This window comes from Myotis myotis, unplaced genomic scaffold (genome assembly GCF_014108235.1).
Source record: "Myotis myotis isolate mMyoMyo1 unplaced genomic scaffold, mMyoMyo1.p scaffold_m19_p_1, whole genome shotgun sequence".
Classification (NCBI taxonomy): Eukaryota; Metazoa; Chordata; class Mammalia; order Chiroptera; family Vespertilionidae; genus Myotis; species Myotis myotis.
Genome location: NW_023416313.1, coordinates 174,498,167 through 174,519,257, shown reverse-complemented (window position 1 = coordinate 174,519,257; position 21,091 = coordinate 174,498,167). Strand labels below are relative to the sequence as shown.

The 21,091-nt window shown below is 42.0% G+C and overlaps 1 protein-coding gene across 12 annotated transcripts in view; it reads left to right on the top strand.

The window, feature by feature from the left end:
* Positions 1–21,091, top strand: part of ADAM10 (ADAM metallopeptidase domain 10) — a 167,818-nt gene that overhangs the window by 75,536 nt on the left and 71,191 nt on the right. For all 12 annotated transcript variants that reach the window (XM_036302918.1, XM_036302951.1, XM_036302960.1 and 9 more), the window contains one exon: positions 18,220–18,320. In XM_036302918.1, coding sequence (XP_036158811.1) covers positions 18,220–18,320 — 101 coding nt within the window. The remainder of the gene's footprint in view (positions 1–18,219; positions 18,321–21,091) is intronic.

Below are 21,091 nucleotides of genomic sequence, written 5' to 3'. Positions count from 1 at the left end.
TCTTTTTGCAGAGTTACGTTCCCTGTCCAGTATATGTAAGTTCTCTAACTGCAGTTTCTGTTTTTTTTTTTTTTTTTTTTTTTTTCTTCTTTAACATTCCAAATATTATTTATGTTTGGATCAGGTTCTTCACAGACACATAATGAAATCTTGAAACATTTTGCCTGCAATGTTTTCTCAAAATTAAACAGGCCTTTTGGGAAAGGAAGGAGAGGAAAAGAGTAATATAAAAGATTTCAAACTCAACTTTATCCTCCCATCATATTTTAATCAAACTTTTTCGTTTGTTTTATACTTCCCACAAGTGCCCTCCACTATGTTTGTTCTTTCTTTTATGGTTTATTTTATTGCATTTTCTCTCTCTTGTTTCTCTCCTCTTATCTAGTTGTATGTATAGTAGTTTAAGCATATTCTGTTCTTTTTCCCCTCTTTTATTTCTTCCTCATCATATAATTGTATTTGACCACTTTGCATCTTACTGTCTTTCAACTACTCTCCTTTATGTCAGCCTTTCTTTCTCCCCCAAAGATAATGAGTTTACTTGGAGGATCAGTGACATTGGATGTGACTTTCTATCTATCTCTTTTGGCATTTAACTTTACCATTGACTTCAGCTCTTTAATTTTTATTGTCTAAGTAAATCTGTATTCAAAGAAAGGAGGCTGTTTCATGTTATTTTTATTATTACATGCCAATTGTGGTTTTAGAGCTTAAAAATAGTAATGTTTAGAGTGATTTTATTTGTAACTTTTTCTGGTAAATGGAAATGTAACTATATGAGAATGATAGTATGGGAAGGAATTGTTTCAAATAGAGTTTTTAATGCTTACAAATTAAGACGATTACCTTTGTGAAACTATCTGAAAAATCAGTCATGGTACCCATGGTTTAAGAAAACTATCAGCCTGGCTGGTGTTGCTCAGTTGTTGAGCGTTGACCTATAAACCAGGAGGTCATAGGTTCGACTCCTGGTCAGGGCACATGACCGGGTTGGGGGCTTGATCCCCAGTAGGGAGCATGCAGGAGGCAGCTGATCAGTGAAGCTCTCATTACTGATGTTTCTCTCCCTTCCTCTCCCTTCCTCTCTGATCTCTCTCTCTCTCTCTCTCTCTCTCTCTCTCTCTCTGTGTGTGTGTGTGTGTGTGTGTACACACACACATGTATATACATGTATATATATGTATATATATATACACACACATATATATATACACATATTTATAAAACATCCATGTGTTAACCATTTAGTTTCTAAATAGTTGCTATATTCTAAATTCTAGACCAAGGGCTGGGAAACCTTTGCTGTAAAGGGCCAGATAGTAAATATTTTTGGCTTTCTGGACCACCTGAGGTCAGTTGTAACTCAGTTTTGTCATGGTAGTATGAAAACAGCCATAGGAAATATGTATATGAATGAATGTGGCAGTGTTCCAGTAAAACCTTAATACTTAAATTTGAATTTCATATAATTTTACATGACACAAGTATTATTTATTTTTTTAACTGTTTAAAAATGTAAACACTATCCTTAATGCACACCAAACACAAGGATTCACTTATCCAGCATACTAGTTTGCCTACCCCTTTTCTAGACGATAAAGTCAACAATTGATTCTGAAAAACAAAATAAATGAACAAGCAGAACAGAAACAGACTCATAGATACAGAAACATTTTGATGGTTGCCAGATAGGAGAGTTGTTGGGGGTGGTGGTGAAAAAGGTGAAGGGATTAAGAAGGAATTGGGAGTTACAGAATAGTCAGAGGGATGTAAAATATAGCATAGGGAGTATAGTCAGTAATCCTATATAATAAAAGGCCAGGGACCATAAGTGTAACGACTGGAATGACCCCTCGACCAGTTGCCATGAGGTGCATTGACCACCTCTCAGGCCCTCCCCTCCCCCACCTCCCCCCCTACCCCTGCCCACAGGCGAACGGGGAACTATGGGGAAGTGAGTGGGTGGCAGCAGGACTGGGGACTGGTGAGCAGACGGAATGGCTGACCTCTTGGTCCCTCCCCCCGGCCCACAGGCTCCGATGGATCAGCAATGGTGAATGGGGGAACCGGGGTGTGTGGCAGGAGGACTGTGCTGGCTGTCAGGCCGTTGGGATCCCCAGCTCATCCCTGGCTGCTCGGGGGCTCAGGCCAGCATGAGAGCGGGTGCTGGTGACTTCACCTCCATACGCGTGCACCTGGCCGGCCACTGATGGAATGCGCTGTGGTTTGGGGCCACGCACGTGGGCACTGCTGCCGCTGCTGCTTGGGCTTGCGGCACTGACGGAAGCTGCAGGGCGTGCCCGCGACCTATCCGTCCTGGCGGTGGAAGCGGTGTTCGGCCTGGGGACTGGCGAATGGGCAGAAGATGGCCCTGATCGTAGGCTAGGCCTAGGGATCCTACCTGCACGATTTCATGCGCTGGGCCTCTAGTCTATATATATATAAAAGCCAAGTGACTGGAACTCCGGGATGACCGGAATGACTGGAACACCCGGAACGAGCATAATGACTGGTCCCTATGATGTGCACTGCAACCGGCCCCAGCCGGATCGGGACAGAGCCGGCCAGCCAACCTCCCTCAGCCCCACCCCCTGACTGGCTCCACCCTAGGGTTCTACCCCCCTGCTGGGCCAGCCCTGATTGGCTCCCATCAGGGTGGGCTGCCCGGACCCCACCTGTGCACAAATTCATGCACCAGGCCTCTAGTATTCAAATAACTATGTATGGTGTCAGATGGGTATGAGATTTATCAGGATGATAACTTAGTAAGTTATGTAATGTGTAATCACTGGGGTGTACACCTGAAACTAATATAATAATGTATGTTAACTATAATTGGAAAATGAAAAGTGATTTAAAAAATAAAAGATGAGATGAAAAAAATATCCGTTATACAGTCTGTAGGCATATTTCTCCAGTTGCTCTGCAAAAAGTCCCTTTAAGAACAAAAAAAGGACTTAATCAAGGTTCCCACATTGTATTTGGTTATCTCTAGTTAGTATTTCTTTTGAATAGCTTTATTGAGGAAAAATTGACACAATAAATTGCTCAGATGTAAATTTTACAATTTGATAATTTTTAACATATTTATATAGCTGTGAAACTATCACCATAATCAAGATAGTGTATGTATCCATCATCCCCAAAAACTTCCTCCTGCTCAGTGTACTTTTCTTCTTTTCAACTCCTCTTTCCTCAGGCACTAATCTGCAGGTTAGTTTGCATTTTCTAGAATTATATGTAAATGCAATTTCTTACTATGTACTCTTTATTTACTTATTTATTTTATTTTTTGTTATTCCTCACCTGAGAATATTTTTCCATTGATATTTTTGAGAGAGTGGAAGGGAGTAGGGGGAGACAGAGAGAGAGACATCCATGTGAGAGAGACACATCAATTGGCTTCTTCCTGAATGTGCCCTGACCAGGGCCAGGGATTGAGCCTGCAACCGAGGTATGTGCCTTTGATCAGAATTGAACCTGTGACCCTACAGTCCTTGGGCCAACACTCTGTCCACTGAGCCAAACTGGCTAGGACATTTTAAAAAATATATGTTTTTTATTTATTTCAGAGAGCAGAAGGGAGAGGAGCAGAGGGATAAAAACATCGATGAGAGAATCATTGATTGGCTGCCTCCTGCATGCCCCCTATTGGGGATTGAGTCCGAAACCTGGGCATGTTCCCTGACTGGGAATTGAACCATGACCTCCTGGTTCATGGGTTGCCACTCAACTGGACTACTTATATTTTATACACACACACATATATCTATATCTATATATCTATATCTATATATATATACATATTTTTAAAAATATATATTTTTATTAATTTCAGAGAGGAAGGGAGAAGGGAGAGAAACATCAATGATGAGAGAGAATCATTGATCAGGTGTCTCCTGCATATCCCCTACTGAGGGATCAAGCCCGCAACCTGGGCATGTGCCCTTTACCGGAATCGAACCTGGGACCCTTCAGTACGCAAGCTGACGCTCTATCTACTGAGCCAAACCAGCTGGGTCTATTTTTTACATTTTTGACTAGCTGATTTTTAATCAAGGCTGCAAAAGAAATTCATTCAGTGGAGGAAGAATAGACACTTTTATAAAAGGGTGCTGTAACAACTGGGTATCAGTGACCAGAAATTATCCATCTAAGCCACATACTTTGTATACAGATTAATTCAAGTGGATCATAAATAGATCTACACATAAAACATGTTTTTATTGATTTTAGAGAAATTGAGGAAGGGAGAGGGAGAGAGAAACGTTGGCTAGAGAAAACCACTTATCGGCTGCCTCCTGCACTCCCTGGGAATTGAGCCTGAAACCCAGGCATGTACCCTGACCAGGAATCGAACTGGCTACCTCTTGGTGCATGGGATGGTGCTCAACCAACTGAGCCACACTGGCCAGGATACACAATGTACTCTTTTAAATCAGGCTTTTAAGCACAAATGTTTTGAGGTTTATTTATGTTATATAGTTTTATTTATGTTATATAGTTTATTCCTTTTTATCGATGAACTAAAGGCCTGGTGCATGAATTCGTATTTGGGTGGGGTCAGGCCAGCCAGCCCCAATAGGGGTGGGGGTGGGGGCCGAGCAGGGGCAGGGCCAGCCAGGGGGAGGGGCTGTGGAGGTTGGGGGTGGCCGATCGGGTCCTGATGGGGCTGGTTGGACACTGCAGTGCGCGTCATAGTGACCGGTCATTCTGGTTGTTTCGCCTTTCCAGTTCCTGGGCGTTTTTATATATAGACTAGAGGCCTGGTGCACAAAAATTTGTGCACTCGGGGGGGGGGGCGAAGGGGGGAGTCCCTCAGCCCGGCCTGTGCCCTCTCGCAATCTGGGACCCCTCGGGAGATAACGCCCTGCTGGCTTAGGCCTGCTCCCAGGTGGCAGAGGGCAGGCCCAAACCCTAGGTGGAGCCCCTGGTTGGGCTCAGAGCAGGGCCGATTGGGGAGTTGGGGCGCCGCCCCCTGCCATGCACAGAGCAGGGCGGATTGATAGGTTGCGATGCCACCCTCAGTCACGCTCAGAGTAGGGCCGATTGGGGGGTTGGGGCACCGCCCCCTGTCACACTCAGGCAGGGTCGATGGGGAGTTGCGGCGCCACCCCCTGTCATGCACAGGGCAGGGCCGATCAGGGGGTTGAGGAGCTCCCCCCGTCACTCACAGAGTAGGGCCGATAGGGGAGTTGGGGCACCACCCCGTCACACACAGAGCAGGGCGGATCAGGGGTTTGGGGAGCTCCCCCCTGTCACTCACAGAGTAGGGCCGATAGGGGAGTTGGGGCACCGCCCCCTGTCACACACAGAGCAGGGCCTATCAGGGGGTTGGGGCGCCGCCACTGTCACACTCAGGGCAGGGCCGATGGGGAGGTTATGGCTCTACCCTGTCACACACAGAGCAGGTCCCGTGTGGGGGGGGAGGTTGGGGTGCCGCACCCTGTCACACACAGAGCAGGGCCGATCAGGGGGTTGGGGCGCTGCACCCTGTCACACACAGAGCCGCAGGGCGATCAGGGGGTTGGGGAGCTCCCTCCTATCAGGCACAGAGCAGGGCTGATCAGGGGGTTAGGGCGCCTTCCCCTGTCACGAACAGAGCAGGGCCGATAGGGAGGTTGTGGCCCCGCCCCTGGTCACACACAGAGCCGCAGGGCGATCAGGGGGTTTGGGTGCTGCCCCCTGTCACACTGATCCCCGTGCCGGGAGGCCTCTTGGCTCTGCTGATCCTGGTGCTGGGAGGCATATTACCCTTTTACTATATAGGATAGAGGCCTGGTGCATGGGTGGGGGCCGGCTGGTTTGCCCTGAAGGGTGTCCTGGATCAGGGTGGGAGTCCCCACTGGGGTGCCTGGGCAGCCTGGGTGAGGGGATGATGGCTGTTTGCAGCTGGTCACACACCCTTCCGGGTGGGGGTCCCCACTGGGGTGCCTGGCCAGTCTGGGTGAGGGGCTGAGGGCTGTTTTCAGGTTGGCGGGTGACTGAAGCTCCCAACTGCTCCTTTTTTTCTTTTTATTCTGGGCCAGCTTTAGCACTGGCTCCAGCTCTTAGGCCTCGCTGCTGAAAGCAGGTATCTGGTTTGTTTGGGTTCTACAATCGAAACACAGTATCAACTCCAGCTCTGAGATCCCGGCCGGCTGAAAACTGGTTTCTGGGGTTTTGCTTAGCTTCTATATTTGTTACAATGTTTCAAACTGCAAGCTCAGAGGCCAGCAAGGCTGGTGGGGAACGTTGGAGTCCTCCGTCACTGAAGCAAGCAAGCCTCATGTTAGCTTCCAGCTGCCTGGCTGCCGGCCGCCATCTAGGCTGGCAGTTAATTTGCATATCTCCCTGATTAGCCAATGGGAAGGGTAGTGGTCGTATGCTAATTACCGTGTTTCTCTTTTATTAGATAGAATTACTATAATTAAATTTGGATTATTTGATTGGCTTTGGTGATTCATCGGATGTTATTGGAGTGATTACACCAAGTTTTGACTGTGAGAGATTCATCTCATAAGCAAGCCTTGGACTTTGCAGTCAAATTCTTAGCCTGTCAGTCATATAGAGGGAGGGTTGCCTTGCTGGGAGTGGTCAAGATGCAAAGTCTACTCTAGTTAGTATGGAGTGAGATGTGGGTGTTATTTGCATGGTTCTGTTGGGGAGAAAATCTGAACTGTAAATGTTCCCCCTTCCTGGAGTTGAGAGTTAACTAGAGCTATTTCCTGCTTGAGGCTATATAACAATATATGCATTATTTATATTTGCACCTCCTACAACAAGACAAAAGCAAAAGGCTGGCATGCAGAGGAACTGGAAGAAAGGCAGTAGATTTAAAGCTGATCTTTGTTTTACATAGGCCTACTATTCTACACCAATGACTCATTCTTTGTGAAAGAATATGCTGTTCGGCCTTTGCAGGGGAGCTACAGTGCATCTTATGATTTAGCAGCTCAATGAGGGTTTATTCAATAGTTGAATAAAGGCTTTTCTAGAAATGGGATTATATTGTCAGTAATTTTAAAGGGAAAATGTCATTTAACATGATGACCAGGGAAAATAGGCTCTTTTAGAGAAGTTTTTAAAGTACTGTATATAGGAAAAGTTTTATGCATGATCTTTTTTTTGTTCTTTCTATTGGGAGAGTTTTGTGCTGACAGAATTTGATGCATATATTAATGCTGCTTTGTTGCGTTGGAAATTTTTTTATCCTAAATATCAAGCTTTCAAAAGGAATGCATGTCTTTAATTTATAATATATAAAATACAATTTACAAAGAATAAAACACTCTAATTTTTCTTTTTAAATATTATAATTCTTGATGTTTCTAATTAAAATTTTTTTAGTGATTGATTTTTTTTTTTTAGAGAGAGAATGAGAAACATCGGTCTGTTGTTCCACTTATTCATGCATTCATTGGTTGACTGTTGTATGTGCCTTGATCAGGGATCAAACCCTCAACCTTGGCATATGTGGATGACACTCTAACCAACTGAGCTACTAGTCCTGGGCTTCTGATGTTTTAAATTACAGTGTACAATATAGTTTTATTATTTTTCATTTTCCTATATATTTAAACAGTATATGAGAATTTTAATATTTTGATAAAAAAATTTTAAAAGTAATGGAACAATTTTAATTTCTCCCATTCATTATTAAGATCACTTTGCATAGTTTCAGCTTGTATGGTTAACTTTACTGCCTCTAGTAATGTAGCCAAGTAAGGACTGCTAGTGGTTAACTAGATATGTAGGATTGAGAGTGGACTCTGAAAATAGAGTATCATTGTCAGGTAGCATAAATGAACTGGTTTAGGTTATAGATTATGATTTTTGAGTGAGGATAGTCATATTGCCAGTTTTTCTCCAGCTTTATTCAGCTGGAGCAGTATAAGTAGGCATTTAGAGGAAGTCATCTGAAAACAGGCTGTAATGATGTACCCACAAGGCTTTTCTTTTGAAAGGCTAAGTTAAATAGTTTTTTTATTTGGAAGTGGGGCCATGATGCCATGCTCTTTTATCTGTGCTCATGTTCATGTGTGCAAGACAGCAATTTGGCTATGGAGGTTATTAAGGTAGTTTTATGAAACTTTATGATAAGTTAGAACTGTAGTTTAAATAGTCCTTTTTTAATATGTTGGGAGATGTCTAATTCAACTCAAAGAATTTCATCAAATGTTAAATATATGTTTATTTCATTGAACTTAAATTAGTATAAGATAAATGGTAAAATAGATTATTAACTTAACTATTATCTTAATAAACAGTCTAAATAAGGCACCAAAAACTGATCCGTAAAAGAAAAATAAGAACATAACATATTAATTGAATCATAAGTTAGTTGCTTATCACATTGGAACAGAAATTAAAATAAGCTTTTGAAAATGTATTACTTAGTGTTATTCATTTTCTGTGGCCAAATATTTTGTATATCAGTTCTCTTAGAGCATGTTTTACTTACCTATTTAGTTGTTGATAGAGTCAGCAGAAGGATTCCTCCTCATTCACCTTGTTATCTTGTAAGAAATAGATAAATTATGTTCTTATTCATGATTTAAGTGAAAAACTAGCCAAAGAATCTGGCCACATTTTTAGTTGCTGGATACTGGACTATCCCAATGTTGGGTAAAATAGCACAAAATAATATCAAAGTATGAACTTGATTTTATATGATAACTAGAGGCCCAGTGCATGAATTTCGTGCAGGGGCGGGGGTGGGGGGAATCCCCTCAGCCCGGCCTGCACCTTCTCGCAATCCAGGACCCCTCGGGGGATATCCGACTGCAGGTTTAGGCCCAATCCTGCAGGGATCCCTGTGGGATCGGGCCTGAACTGGCAGTTGGACATCCCACTCGCAATCCGGGACCTCTGGCTCCTAACCGCTCGTCTGCCTGCCTGCCTGATCGCCCCTAACCGCCTCTGCCTGATCGCCCCTAACTGCTTGCCTGCCTGCCTGATTGCCACTAACCACCTCTGCCTTGGCCCCTGCTGCCCCCGGCTTTGTCCGGAATGACGTCTGGAAGGTCGTTTGGTTGTCTGGTCTAATTAGCCTATTACACTTTTATTATTATAGATTAAAACAAGTAGGAAAATTCCAAGAGATCTAACGTCTGTTAACTGAATAAAGAACTTCAGTACATATGTACACTTGTCTATGAGGATGTTTTTGTATTGTGTTCTTGACATGGAGGAACTTTAACTGGTGGGCTAGGCAAGCTAGCTTTCATTAAGAATCTGGGCAAGACTCATTGGGACATTTTCAGGTTAAAATTATAGTAGCAGAAGAAGGCAGAGTGGTGATAATACCCTAAATTAAATGGTGAGAATTAAAAAACTTGGCATATTATACTGTAAGACTTTCCAGCCTTTGTGGTAGATTCTTTTTTTTTTTTTTTTTGTTATTCTTTCCTTTTTTTTTTTTTTAAAATTAAATCTTTATTGTTCAGATTATTACATTTGTTCCTCATTTTTTTCCCTCCATAACTCCCCTCCTCCCAGCTCCTGCCCCACCCTCCGCCCTCACTCCCCACCCACTGTCCTCTTCCATAGGTGCATGATTTTTGTCCAGTCTCTTCCCGCATCTCCCACACCCCTTTCCCCCCCAAGAATAGTCAGTCCATTCCCTTTCTATGTCCCTGATTCTATTATGATCACCAGATTATTTATTCACTTGATTCTTAGATTCACTTGTTGATAGGTGCATATTTGTTGTTCATAATTTGTATCTTTACCTTTTTTTTTTCTTCTTCCTCTTCTTAAAGGATACCTTTCAGCATTTCATATAATACTGGTTTGGTGGTGATGAACTCCTTTAGCTTTTCCTTATCTGTGAAGCTCTTTATCTGACCTTCTGTTCTGAATGATAGCTTTGCTGGATAAAGTAATCTTGGTTGTAGGTTCTTGGTATTCATCACTTTGAATATTTCTTGCCATTCCCTTCTGGCCTGCAAAGTTTCTGTTGAGAAATCAGCTGACAGTCGTATGGGTATTCCCTTGTAGGTAACTGGGTTTCTTTCTCTTGCTGCTTTTAAGATTCTCTCTTTGTCTTTTGCTCTTGGCATTTTAATTATGATGTGTCTTGGTGTGGTCCTCTTTGGATTCCTTTTGTGTTTTTTTTTTTTTTTTTTTTTTTTTTTAGTTTTTGTATTTTATTTTATTTTTTTTTAATATATTTTTTATTGATTAAGATATTACATATGTGTCCTTGTCCCCACGTTACCCTCTACCCCCCACCCCCCCCACCCCCGCTCATGCCCTCACCCCCCCGTTGTCCATGTCCATTGATTAGGCCTATATGCTTGCATATAAGTCCTTTGGTTGATCTTTCCCCCTTACCCCCACCCTCCCCTACCTTCCCTCCAAGTCCGGACAGTCCAATCAATGCCTCTCCGTCTCTGGATCAGTCCTTGTTCATCAGCTTATGTTGTTCATTATATTCCACAAATGAGTGAGATCATGTGGTATTTATCCGCTCTCCAGTTCCATCCATGCTGTGGCAAATGGTAAGAGTTCCTTTTTCTTCTTCCTCTTCTTAAAGAATACCTTTCAGCATTTCATATAATGCTGGTTTGGTGGTGATGAACTCCTTTAGCTTTTTCTTATCCGTGAAGCTCTTTATCTGACCTTCTATTTTGAATGATAGCTTTGCTGGATAAAGTAATCTTGGTTGCAGGTTCTTGCTATTCATCACTTTGAATATTTCTTGCCAGTCTCTTCTGGCCTGCATGGTTTCTGTTGAGAAATCAGCTGACAGTCGTATGGGTACTCCCTTGTAGGTAACTGACTGTCTTTCTCTTGCTGCTTTTAAGATTCTCTCTTTATCTTTTGCTCTTGGCATTTTAATTATGATGTGTCTTGGTGTGGTCCTCCTTGGATTCCTTTTGTTTGGGGTTCTCTGCGCTTCCTGGACTTGTAAGTCCATTTCTTTCACCAGGTAGGGGAAGTTTTCTGTCATTATTTCTTCAGATAGTTTTTCAATATCTTGCCCTCTCTCTCCTTCTGGTACCCCTATAATTCTGATGTTGGTACGCTTGAAGTTGTCCCAGAGGTTCCTTACACTATCTTCATATTTTTGGAATCTCTTTTCTTTTTTCTTTTTCGGTTGGGTATTTTTTGTTTCTTTGTATTTCAAATCTTTGACTTGATTCTTGGGATCCTCTTTTCTGCTGCTGGATCTCTGTAAATTATTCTTTATTTCAGTCAGTGTATGCTTAATTTCTAGTTGGTCCTTTTTCATGTCCTCCATGGTCTCACTATACTTATTGAGGGATTCATTAAATTTATCGGCGGTTTCCATAAAATTCTTGAAAAACCTTATAAACGTGGCCTTGAACTCTATATCCAATCGTTTGCTTTCCTCCATTTCTGCCATTTGTGACCTGTTTCTTTGTCTCTGCATTTTGGCAGCTTCCCTGTGTTGATAGAGTGGCCCTGTGCGCCAGGTGTCCTGTAGGGCCCAGTAGCTCAGCCTCCCCAGTTACCTGGGGTGGACACTCTTGGTGCACTCTTGGTGCCTTGGTTGTTGTAGAATCACTGGGAGGAATTGACCTCCAGGCCAATTGGCTGTGAGAATCAGCTGTGTCTAAAGTGGGAGAACTTCTGTGCTGAAGACACCCTTCTGGGGCAAGACTTGCTTCAGTGGGGCTTTGGTGCTCACTGAGTCTGCTCCCTGAGTGTGTCCCTTATGGATCTGAGGAGTTGCAATCTGGATGGTCCCCCTCTGACCACTGGGTACAGTGGCTCCTGGATCTAAGGAGGTGCTAATTCAGCCTCTGCCTGAGGCCACACAGCAGGAGCCACGAAGAGGCTCAGCTGTGAAGCAATGCAAGCCGCTGCGGGGCCTTGGGCCTTCTCTTGGAAGTTCAGGGTCTGCCTGGTTCGGCTGCAGTTAGGTACATTCACATGCAAAAGCCTCTGCCGCAGCCTGGGTGGGGCGGGGTCTCAGGGAGTCAAAGGGCGGATCAGGGAGCTATGGCCGATTCTCCGCCCGGAGTCGCGCGTCTCAGTGTCCCGGTAACGGCTGCAAGCACCTCTGAGGGAAAGCTGCCCTCAAGTTCGCCTGCTGCCGGACAGACCAGCCTCTCCCCTCTCCCCGTATGAGTCCTGGGTCCCCAGAGACTTCCCGGAACCGGAGTTCAGAGCAGTCAGGAGCTTGTGACTCAAAAAGACAGCCGCGTCCTCAGGTGCTACCCCCTTTCCTCGCGCGCGCGAGCCGCCGTACCTCTGCACTTCACCTCCGCAGCGCCTCTGGCTATCAGCGTGCTTTTCTTTCCTTCTAGTTCTACAACTAGAACTCAGCCAGCCTTCCTGTTGTTCTGGATGATGTTTGCTCAGTCCTTTGCGGTAATTTTCAATTGTTGTGTGAGGCGACAATTTCCCGGTGTTTACCTATGCCGCCATCTTAGTTCCTCTCTTTGGATTCCTTTTGTTTGGGGTTCTCTGCGCTTCCTGGACCAGTAGGTCTATTTCTTTCACCAGGTGGGGGAAGTTTTCTGTCATTATTTCTTTAAATAGGTTTTCAATATCTTGCTCTCTCTCATCCTCTGGCACCCCTATAATTCTGATGTTGGTGCGCTTGAAGCTGTCCCAGAGGCTCCTTACACTATCTTCATATTTTCGGATTCTTTTTTCATTTTGCTTTTCCAGTTGGGTGTTTTTTGCTTCTTTGTATTTTGAATCTTTGACTTGATTCTTGCGCTCCTCTGGTCTGCTGTTGGGTGTCTGTATAATATTCTTTATTTCAGTCAGTGTATGCTTAATTTCTAGTTGGTTCTTTATCACAACATCGAGGGTCTCATTAGATTTCTTGAGGATCTCACTACATTTATCGGCGGTCTCACCAGTCTTTTCGAGGGCCTTACTAAGTTTATCGGCAGCTTCTAGACAGTTCTTAAGAGACCTTAAAAGTGTGGTTCTGAACTCAATATCCTCCATTGACAGTTTTGTCCTGTTTCTTTGTCTCCGCATTTTTTATGCTTTCTTGGTGCACCCCCTAGTGGTCTTTGTCCGCAGTCTTGTTGCCTTTAAGCCTTGATTGATGTCGGCAATACCGGGGTGATTTGACCTCCAGGCTAACTGGCTATGATAGTCTGCTGTGTCTGTAGTGGGAGGGCTTCTGTGCTGGATCTCTAGGGCGGTGCTAATCTAGCGTTTGCCTGAGGCTATCCGGCAAATGGCGCTGCGCAGGGCTTGGGCGGGGCGGGTCCCCGGGCATCTACAGGGTGGGCGGAACAAGCAGTTATGGCGACTCTCAGTTCCTTCCCCAGGGGCTCTGCCTCTCAGAGCCCCAGCAATGGTTGCAAACCTCGGAGAGAAAGCTGCCTTCGAGTTCCGACCGAAGCCAGACAGTCCCGTTTCTCCCGTTTGAGTCTCGGTCCCCAGAGACTCGCCCGGATCTGGAGCTCAGAGTCTGAAACTCCCTCCCGATTGAAAACAACAACCGCGCCCTCCGCCGCCAGCCCGCTCCGCGCGCGCGCACTCCGCACCTGAGTATTTCACTTCAGCACTGCGCCTCCTCTGAGTCTGGGTATGATATTCTCTTTCCTCCTAGTTGTAGAATTTCCACTCAGCCAGCCTTCCCGTGGTTCTGGGTGATGTCCGTTCTGTCCTTTAGTTATATCTCTGAAGTGGTTGTTTGAGGCAGCGATCTCCGGCATTAACCTATGCCGCCATCTTGGTTTCTCTGTGGTAGATTCTTATTAAATATATGTGGGATGGTACTATATTTTCACTTTGCTAAAGTGAGCACTTGAAATGATACAGTAATAAATGTATTAGTGTTTTTTCTTCTTTAAATATATATGGATTTTTTTAATTGATTTCAGAGAGGAAGGGAGAGGGAGAGAGAAATAGAGCAATGATGAGAGAAGATCATTGATAGGCTGCCTTTTTTCTGCACACCTCACACGGGATTGAGCCCACAACCTGGTCATATGCCCTGATGGGAAATCAAACCATGACCTCCTGGTTCATAGGGTGACACTCAACCACTGAGCCATGTTCATCTTTTCAGTTGTGTTATTTTTCCACTTCAAAGTAATTTTAACTTGTTCTACTGATATTGCAGTTTTTGAGTTCTAGTTTAATTTTGAAAATTTCAAACTTAAAAAAATGTTTAAAGAATTATACAGGAACGCATACATCCTTCTCCCTAGTTTACCATTTTGTAAAACATTTTATACTTCCCTCAACACATTTTTTTTGGGGACCATTTGAAGGTAGGCTACAGACTGCATGAGCCACCACTGCTAAATACTGCAGCACACATCTCCTAAGAATATATACATTTTTAAAATGACAATAATAAGTGTTTCATCCCCTAAAAATGAACTTTAATATCATTTACTATACAGACTAAAATGAAATTTATCCAGTTCTAAAAATATTATTATTTTTTTGGCATTTATTATATCTCTTTTAAGTGTCTTAACTTCCAGGCTCCTCCACCCTCCAGTTCTCAGTTTTTTACTTTTATTTTTAATTTTTATTTTTTTTTATTAATCATCACCTGAGGATATTTTTTTCATTGATTTTTCAGAGTGGAATAGAGGTTGGGAACGGGGAGAGAGAGAGGGAGGGAAGGGAAGGAGAGATAGAGAGAAAGAGAAGCATCAGTGTGTTTCACATTGACTGGTTGTCTACAGCACATGCCCTAACGGGGGCCGGGGAGCAAGCCCACAACTTAGGTACTGCTCTTGACTCCGAGACCCTTCAAGCCGACGCTCTAATCCAGTGGTTCTCAACCTTCTGGCCCTTTACATACAGTTCCTCATGTTGTGACCCAACCATAAAATTATTTTCGTTGCTACTTCATAACTCTAATGTTGCTATTGTTATGAATCGTAATGTAAATATCTGATATGCAGGATGGTCTTAGGCAACCCCTGTGAAAGGGGTCGTTGGACCGCCAAAGGGGTCGTGACCCACAGGTTGAGAACCGCTGCTAATCACTGAGCAACACAGGCCAGGGCAACTATTTCTTTAAATGACATTGCCTTTTTTCACATGTCTAAGGCAATGAGTTATAGAATGTTTCACATTCTTGGTGTGTCTGTTTATTCGTGATTAGGTTCAGTTAACATATTTTGGCAAGAATATTGCATAGGTGAAGCTGAATGTTTCTTAACTGCATCACAGTAGGAGACACAATATCAAGTTGTCCTATTGGTAATGCTTAATTTGATCACTTGGTAAATGAGGTGGTAATTATTATATAGCTTTGATGTAAAGATACATTTTTCCTTTATAATTATTAACTAATCTGTGGGGTTATGCTTTACGAGACTATGAATATGCTCCCATCTTTCACTCAGTGGTTTTAGCACCCATTGATGATCCTTTGCTTCATTTACTAATATACCAGTATGTTGGCTTGGAAATAGTGACTTTTAAGTCTATCATTTCTTTCACATTGATTGATTTGAATTTTACAGCTGTTGGCAATCTTGACAAAAGATAAAAACTAATTTAAAATGTAAAATCAGAGCTGTTTATCAGTGTAGATAGATTGTTCATAATACCTAGTTTCTACATGCCAGTTTAGATTTGTATTGTAGTATTTAATTTGTATTTTCAATGAAATAGGCTACTAGTATGCACTTTAGGTTCTAGATTTTTCTTAATTAACTACCTGCAGTGTTTCTAATTATAATTCTGTGGATTGATTCTGTAAGCTACTTAAGGATTTTTCAGTGCTTCTCCTTTCACCCATGTCTTGGTATTTTATTTTGACAATTCTCTTAATTATGGTTAGTAGATTGAATTATAAAATATGTTCATGAAACTACAGGACGTTGAAAAATGATATAGAGGAAGACATAAACAGATGGAAGAACATACCGTGTTCATGGATTGGTAGAATCAACATCATTAAAATGTCCATACTACCCAAAGCAATCTATAAATTCAATGCACTTCCCATTAAAATACCAATGGCATACTTCAGAGATCTAGAACGAACTCTCCAAAAATTCATCTGGAATAAAAAAAGACCCCGAATAGCTGCAGCAATCCTGAAAAAGACCAAAGTAGGTGGGATCTCAATACCAGATATCAAGATGTATTACAAAGCCACTGTTCTCAAAACTGCCTGGTACTGGTACAAGAATAGGCATATAGATCAATGGAATAGAATAGAGAGCCCAGAAATCGGCCCGAACCAATATGCTCAATTAATATTTGACAAAGGAGGCAAGAACATACAATGGAGCCAAGATAGTCTCTTCAATAAATGGTGTTGGGAAAATTGGACAGATATATGCAAGAAAATGAAACTAGACCACCAACTTACACCATACACAAAAATAAACTCAAAATGGATAAAGGACTTAAATGTACGACAGGAAACCATAAAAATTCTAGAAGAATCCAAAGGCAACAAAATCTCAGACATATGCCGAAGCAATTTCTTCACTGATACAGCTCCTAGGGCACTTGAAACGAAAGAGAAAATGAACAAATGGGACTACATCAAAATAAAAAGCTTCTGCACAGCAAAAGAAACCATCAACAAAACAACGAGAAAACCCACTGTGTGGGAAAACATATTTGCCAATGTCATATCTGATAAGGGCCTAATCTCCAAAATTTATAGGGAACTCATACAACTTAACAAAAGGAAGATAAACAATCCAGTCAAAAAATGGGCAAAGGACCTAAATAGACACCTTTCAAAAGAGGACATTCAGAAAGCCAAGAGACATATGAAAACATGCTCAAAGTCACTAATCATCCGAGAGATGCAAATCAAAACAACAATGAGGTACCATCTCACACCTGTCAGACTGGCTATCATCAACAAATCAACAAACGACAAGTGCTGGAGAGGATGTGGAGAAAAAGGAACACTTGTGCACTGCTGGTGGGAATGCAGACTGGTGCAGCCACTATGGAAGACAGTATGGAGTTTCCTCAAAAAACTACAAATGGAACTCCCATTTGACCCTGTGATCCCACTTCTAGGAATATATCCCAAGAAACCAGAAACACCAATCAGAAAGGATATATGCACCCCTATGTTCATAGCAGCACAATTCACCATAGCTAAGATCTGGAAACAGCCTAAGTGCCCATCAGTAGATGAATGGATTAGAAAACTGTGGTACATCTACACGATGGAATACTATGCTGCTCTAAAAAGGAAGGAACTCTTACCATTTGCAACGTCATGGATGGAACTGGAGAGCATTATGCTAAGTGAAATAAGCCAGTCAATGAAGGAAAAATACCACATGATCTCACTCATTCATGGATAATAGAGACCATTATAAACTTTTGAACAATAATAGATACAGAGGCAGAGCTGCCTCAAACAGATTGTCAAACTGCAGCAGGAAGGCCGGGGAGGGTTGCGGGGCAGGAGGTAGGGGGGTAAGAGATCAACTAAAGGACTTGTATGCATGCATATAAGCATAACCAGTGGACATAAGACATTGGGGGATAGGGGAGGCTAGGGGACTGTCTAGGGCGGGGGGATAAAATGGACACATATGTAATACCCTTTGTAATACTTTAAGCAATAAAAATTAAAAAAAAAAATAAATAAAATATGTTCATGAACTAAGTAGGACCTTAACAATGGAGAAGTATGTGAATTTTGAGAGAGTGGAGTAAACTTTTAAGTGACCAAATTGAACAGCTATCTGGAAATAGACCCAACTCATTTAAGGATAAATGAATCATTGCTTATAAAAGGAGAAAAATGGTGATAAAATAGTTATTGGTTTATAAAGCATTTGCTTGAAGTATGCATTGAATAAATTTAAACTCTGTCTGCTTTTACTGTGCCATAGAGCTTGGTTCTTAGGCCAGTTGGTATGCATGGGAGGAATTCAAGCCAAATGTAACATTATATTAGCTTAATTGTAGTTCAGATTGAGGTGGTTTTGTGCTTTGCAGCATAGGAATTTAATATGTTTGAAGGGAAAGTTACACATTACAAAATAAAGTAAATTGCACTATTAAGATGCTCTGTATATCCAAAGTGGGAAAGGTGGGGAAAGTTCAACTCAGAATAAACAATGATTATTGTTTTTAGAATTAACTAATTATCTGTATGATAAAGTTCTATAGACCAGTGATGTTTTATTGAGGGAGAACTTGGGAACCTACCAGGTTTGAAAATTAGAATGCCTAGCATAATTCTTTTCCTATATTACTTATGACAGTTAAATTTTCATTTATAAGATAATTCATAATACCTAAACATGTGACAAAAAATGATATTTCTTTGTGTTTTAGACTACCCCCATAAATATGGTCCACAGGGGGGCTGTGCAGATCATTCAGTATTTGAAAGGATGAGGAAGTACCAGATGACTGGTGTAGAGGAAGTAACACAGGTAAGGATTTTAATACTAGCTTGCATTTAAGAAATGAAAATGAACTTGGGCATGTGTTCCTGCATTAAATATGTTTGTTCTAGAATTTCTGAAATACTTATAACACTGGAGAAATATTGAAATTTTTTAATGCTTAAAGAAGCCAGTTAGCTTGCCTATAATAAAGACATAGTGCTGAGATTTGAAACAAATCTGTGTGTCTCACTAACATTACATTATATGTCCGAAACATAGTGAGTCTTAATTTAAAAAACAATCAGTTTGAACTTGTGTTTTCTATAAATGTAACTATTTCTATTAATATTAAAATTAGACTGGTCAACTTCCCCTTGTTTGACTGGGACTTCCCAGTTTAACACTGAAAGTCATGTGTCTTTAAGCAAACTGAGATCATTAGCCACCCTAATAATAATCACAGTGCTGTTGATATTTTAATTGTAAGATATTTTGCCATTTGACTGTTGTTCTTTTATTCTTTTTTTGATCTCCTTTTTCCTGTAATAAGGGATAGGTTTATAGTTATTTAAAACATAAGTTTAGCCCTGGCCAGTGTGGCTCAGTTGGTTGGAACGTCCTCCCATACAACAAAAGGTGGTGGACTTGATTCCCAGTCAGGGCATTTGCCCAGGTTTTCAGGTTTGTGCCCGCGTTGGGGCGCGTGTGGGAGGCAACTGATCCATGTTTCTCTTTCACATCGATGTTACTCTCCCTCTCCCTCTCCCTTTTTCCCCCTCTCCCCCTCTCCCCCTCTCCCCTTCTCCCCCTCTCCCTCTCTCCCTCTTTCCCTCTCTCTTAAAAAATAAATTCAAAGCAAGTTTAAAATGAAAATAAAAATATTTTTATGATAAAACATTTATCATGTAGTTTAGACATTCTTTCTAAAAGTAGTAGGCTAGAGTAATGTTTCTTGAGCTACTTGAGATACAAATGCAGATTTGTGTGTTTCTTGATCTGCAGCATGCACAAACAATTCTGTTTCAGGTGGGACTTTCAAGTATAAGTGAGATTTTATTCTTGCATTCATTGAAAAACTATGTATTGATCTGCCATATTGTCAGAGACTGCTGGTTCTAGAAATATGTGGAGATTAAGACAAAGATTTATCCTCAAAAAGTTTATCATTTACTTGGAGACACAGAGATACAATTGAGGGTAAGGGATAGAAGAGGATTAAGTATAGAACGATGCTCTATACCAGAGGTCCTCAAACTTTTTAAACAGGGGGCCAGTTCACTGTCCCTCAGACATTCCACACATGCGCACTGCGGGCCCCGGACGAGTTGGCTACTAATAAGCAGGACAGGCAGCGGCAGCAAAAACACCCGGCGGGCCGGATAAATGTTTTTGGCGGGCCGCATGTGGCCTGCGGGCCGTAGTTTGAGGACCCCTGCTCTATATATAGGAGGAATTGTTAATCTAAACTGAGAAGTAATTGAGGACAGTAGTCATACACTAAAAGAATAAGTAAGAGTGAGGTTGGGCATGAATAGGTGGAAAGGCCGTATACAGGCATACTTTGTTTTATTGCACTTCACAGATGTTGTTTTTTACCAAATGAAGCAAAAAGATGAAGACTCGCTTTATTGCTATACTCACTTTATTGATGGTGTTCTGATCCCGAACCTGTGATATCTCTGAGATATGTCTACATACCTCAGAGGTAGTAGAGATTATTAAAGGCCAGAGAGATAGTAAGACTGGTAAATAATTTTTAACCCTAGAGTGGGGTGTAAGATTAGAGACTAGGAGACTAATTAGAAGTTATTGCAGTTATTCAGTAGAAAAATGATTTGTTCTAAGTGTCAGCAATGTGGAGAGGACAAGACTATAGATTGCTAGATATAGCAGAGTTTAACAGTGGCTAGATATAAAGTTAATATACAAAATAGGTCACATTTCTCTTTTTGTTGTTTTTTAAATATATATATATATATATTTTTAATATTTTATTGATTTTTTACAGAGAGGAAGGGAGAGAGATAGAGAGTTAGAAACATCGATGAGAGAGAAACATCTATCAGCTGCCTCCTGCACATTCCCCACTGGAGATGTGCCCACAACCAAGGTACATGCCATTGACCGGAATCGAACCGGGGACCCTTCAGTCCGCAGTCCGACGCTCTATCCACTGAGCCAAACCGGCTACGGCTTTTAAATATATTTTTATTGATTTCAGAGAGGAAGGGAGAGGGAGAGAGACATACCCCCTGCACACCCCCCTGCATACCCCCCACTGGGGATTGAGCCCACAACCCGGGCATGTGCTCTTGACCGGAATCGAACCTGGGACTCTTCAGTCTGCAGGCCGACATTATATCCACTGAGCCAGGCCACCTAGGATGGCCTATATCCAGTAATAGACTATCAGAAATGTAACAAAAGAGAAGACATTGTTAATAATATCAAGAATATCATGTATTGAAGAATAAATGTAACAAAGAATTATAAGACATAATTAAGGAAAATTATGAAGCTATATAAGATGTGTTAAGATTACTTTATTTATTTTTAAAAAATATATTTTATTGATTTTTTACAGAGAGGAGGGGAGAGGGATAGAGAGTTAGAAACATCAATGAGAGTAGCATCGATCAGCTGCCTCCTGCACACCCCCTACTGGGAATGTGCCCGCAACCAAGGTACATGCCCTTGACCGGAATCGAACCTGGGACCCGTCAGTCCCCAGGCCGACGCTCTATCCAGTGAGCCAAACCATCCAGGGCTATTTATTTATTTATAAATATATTATTATTGAGGAAGGGAGAGAGAGA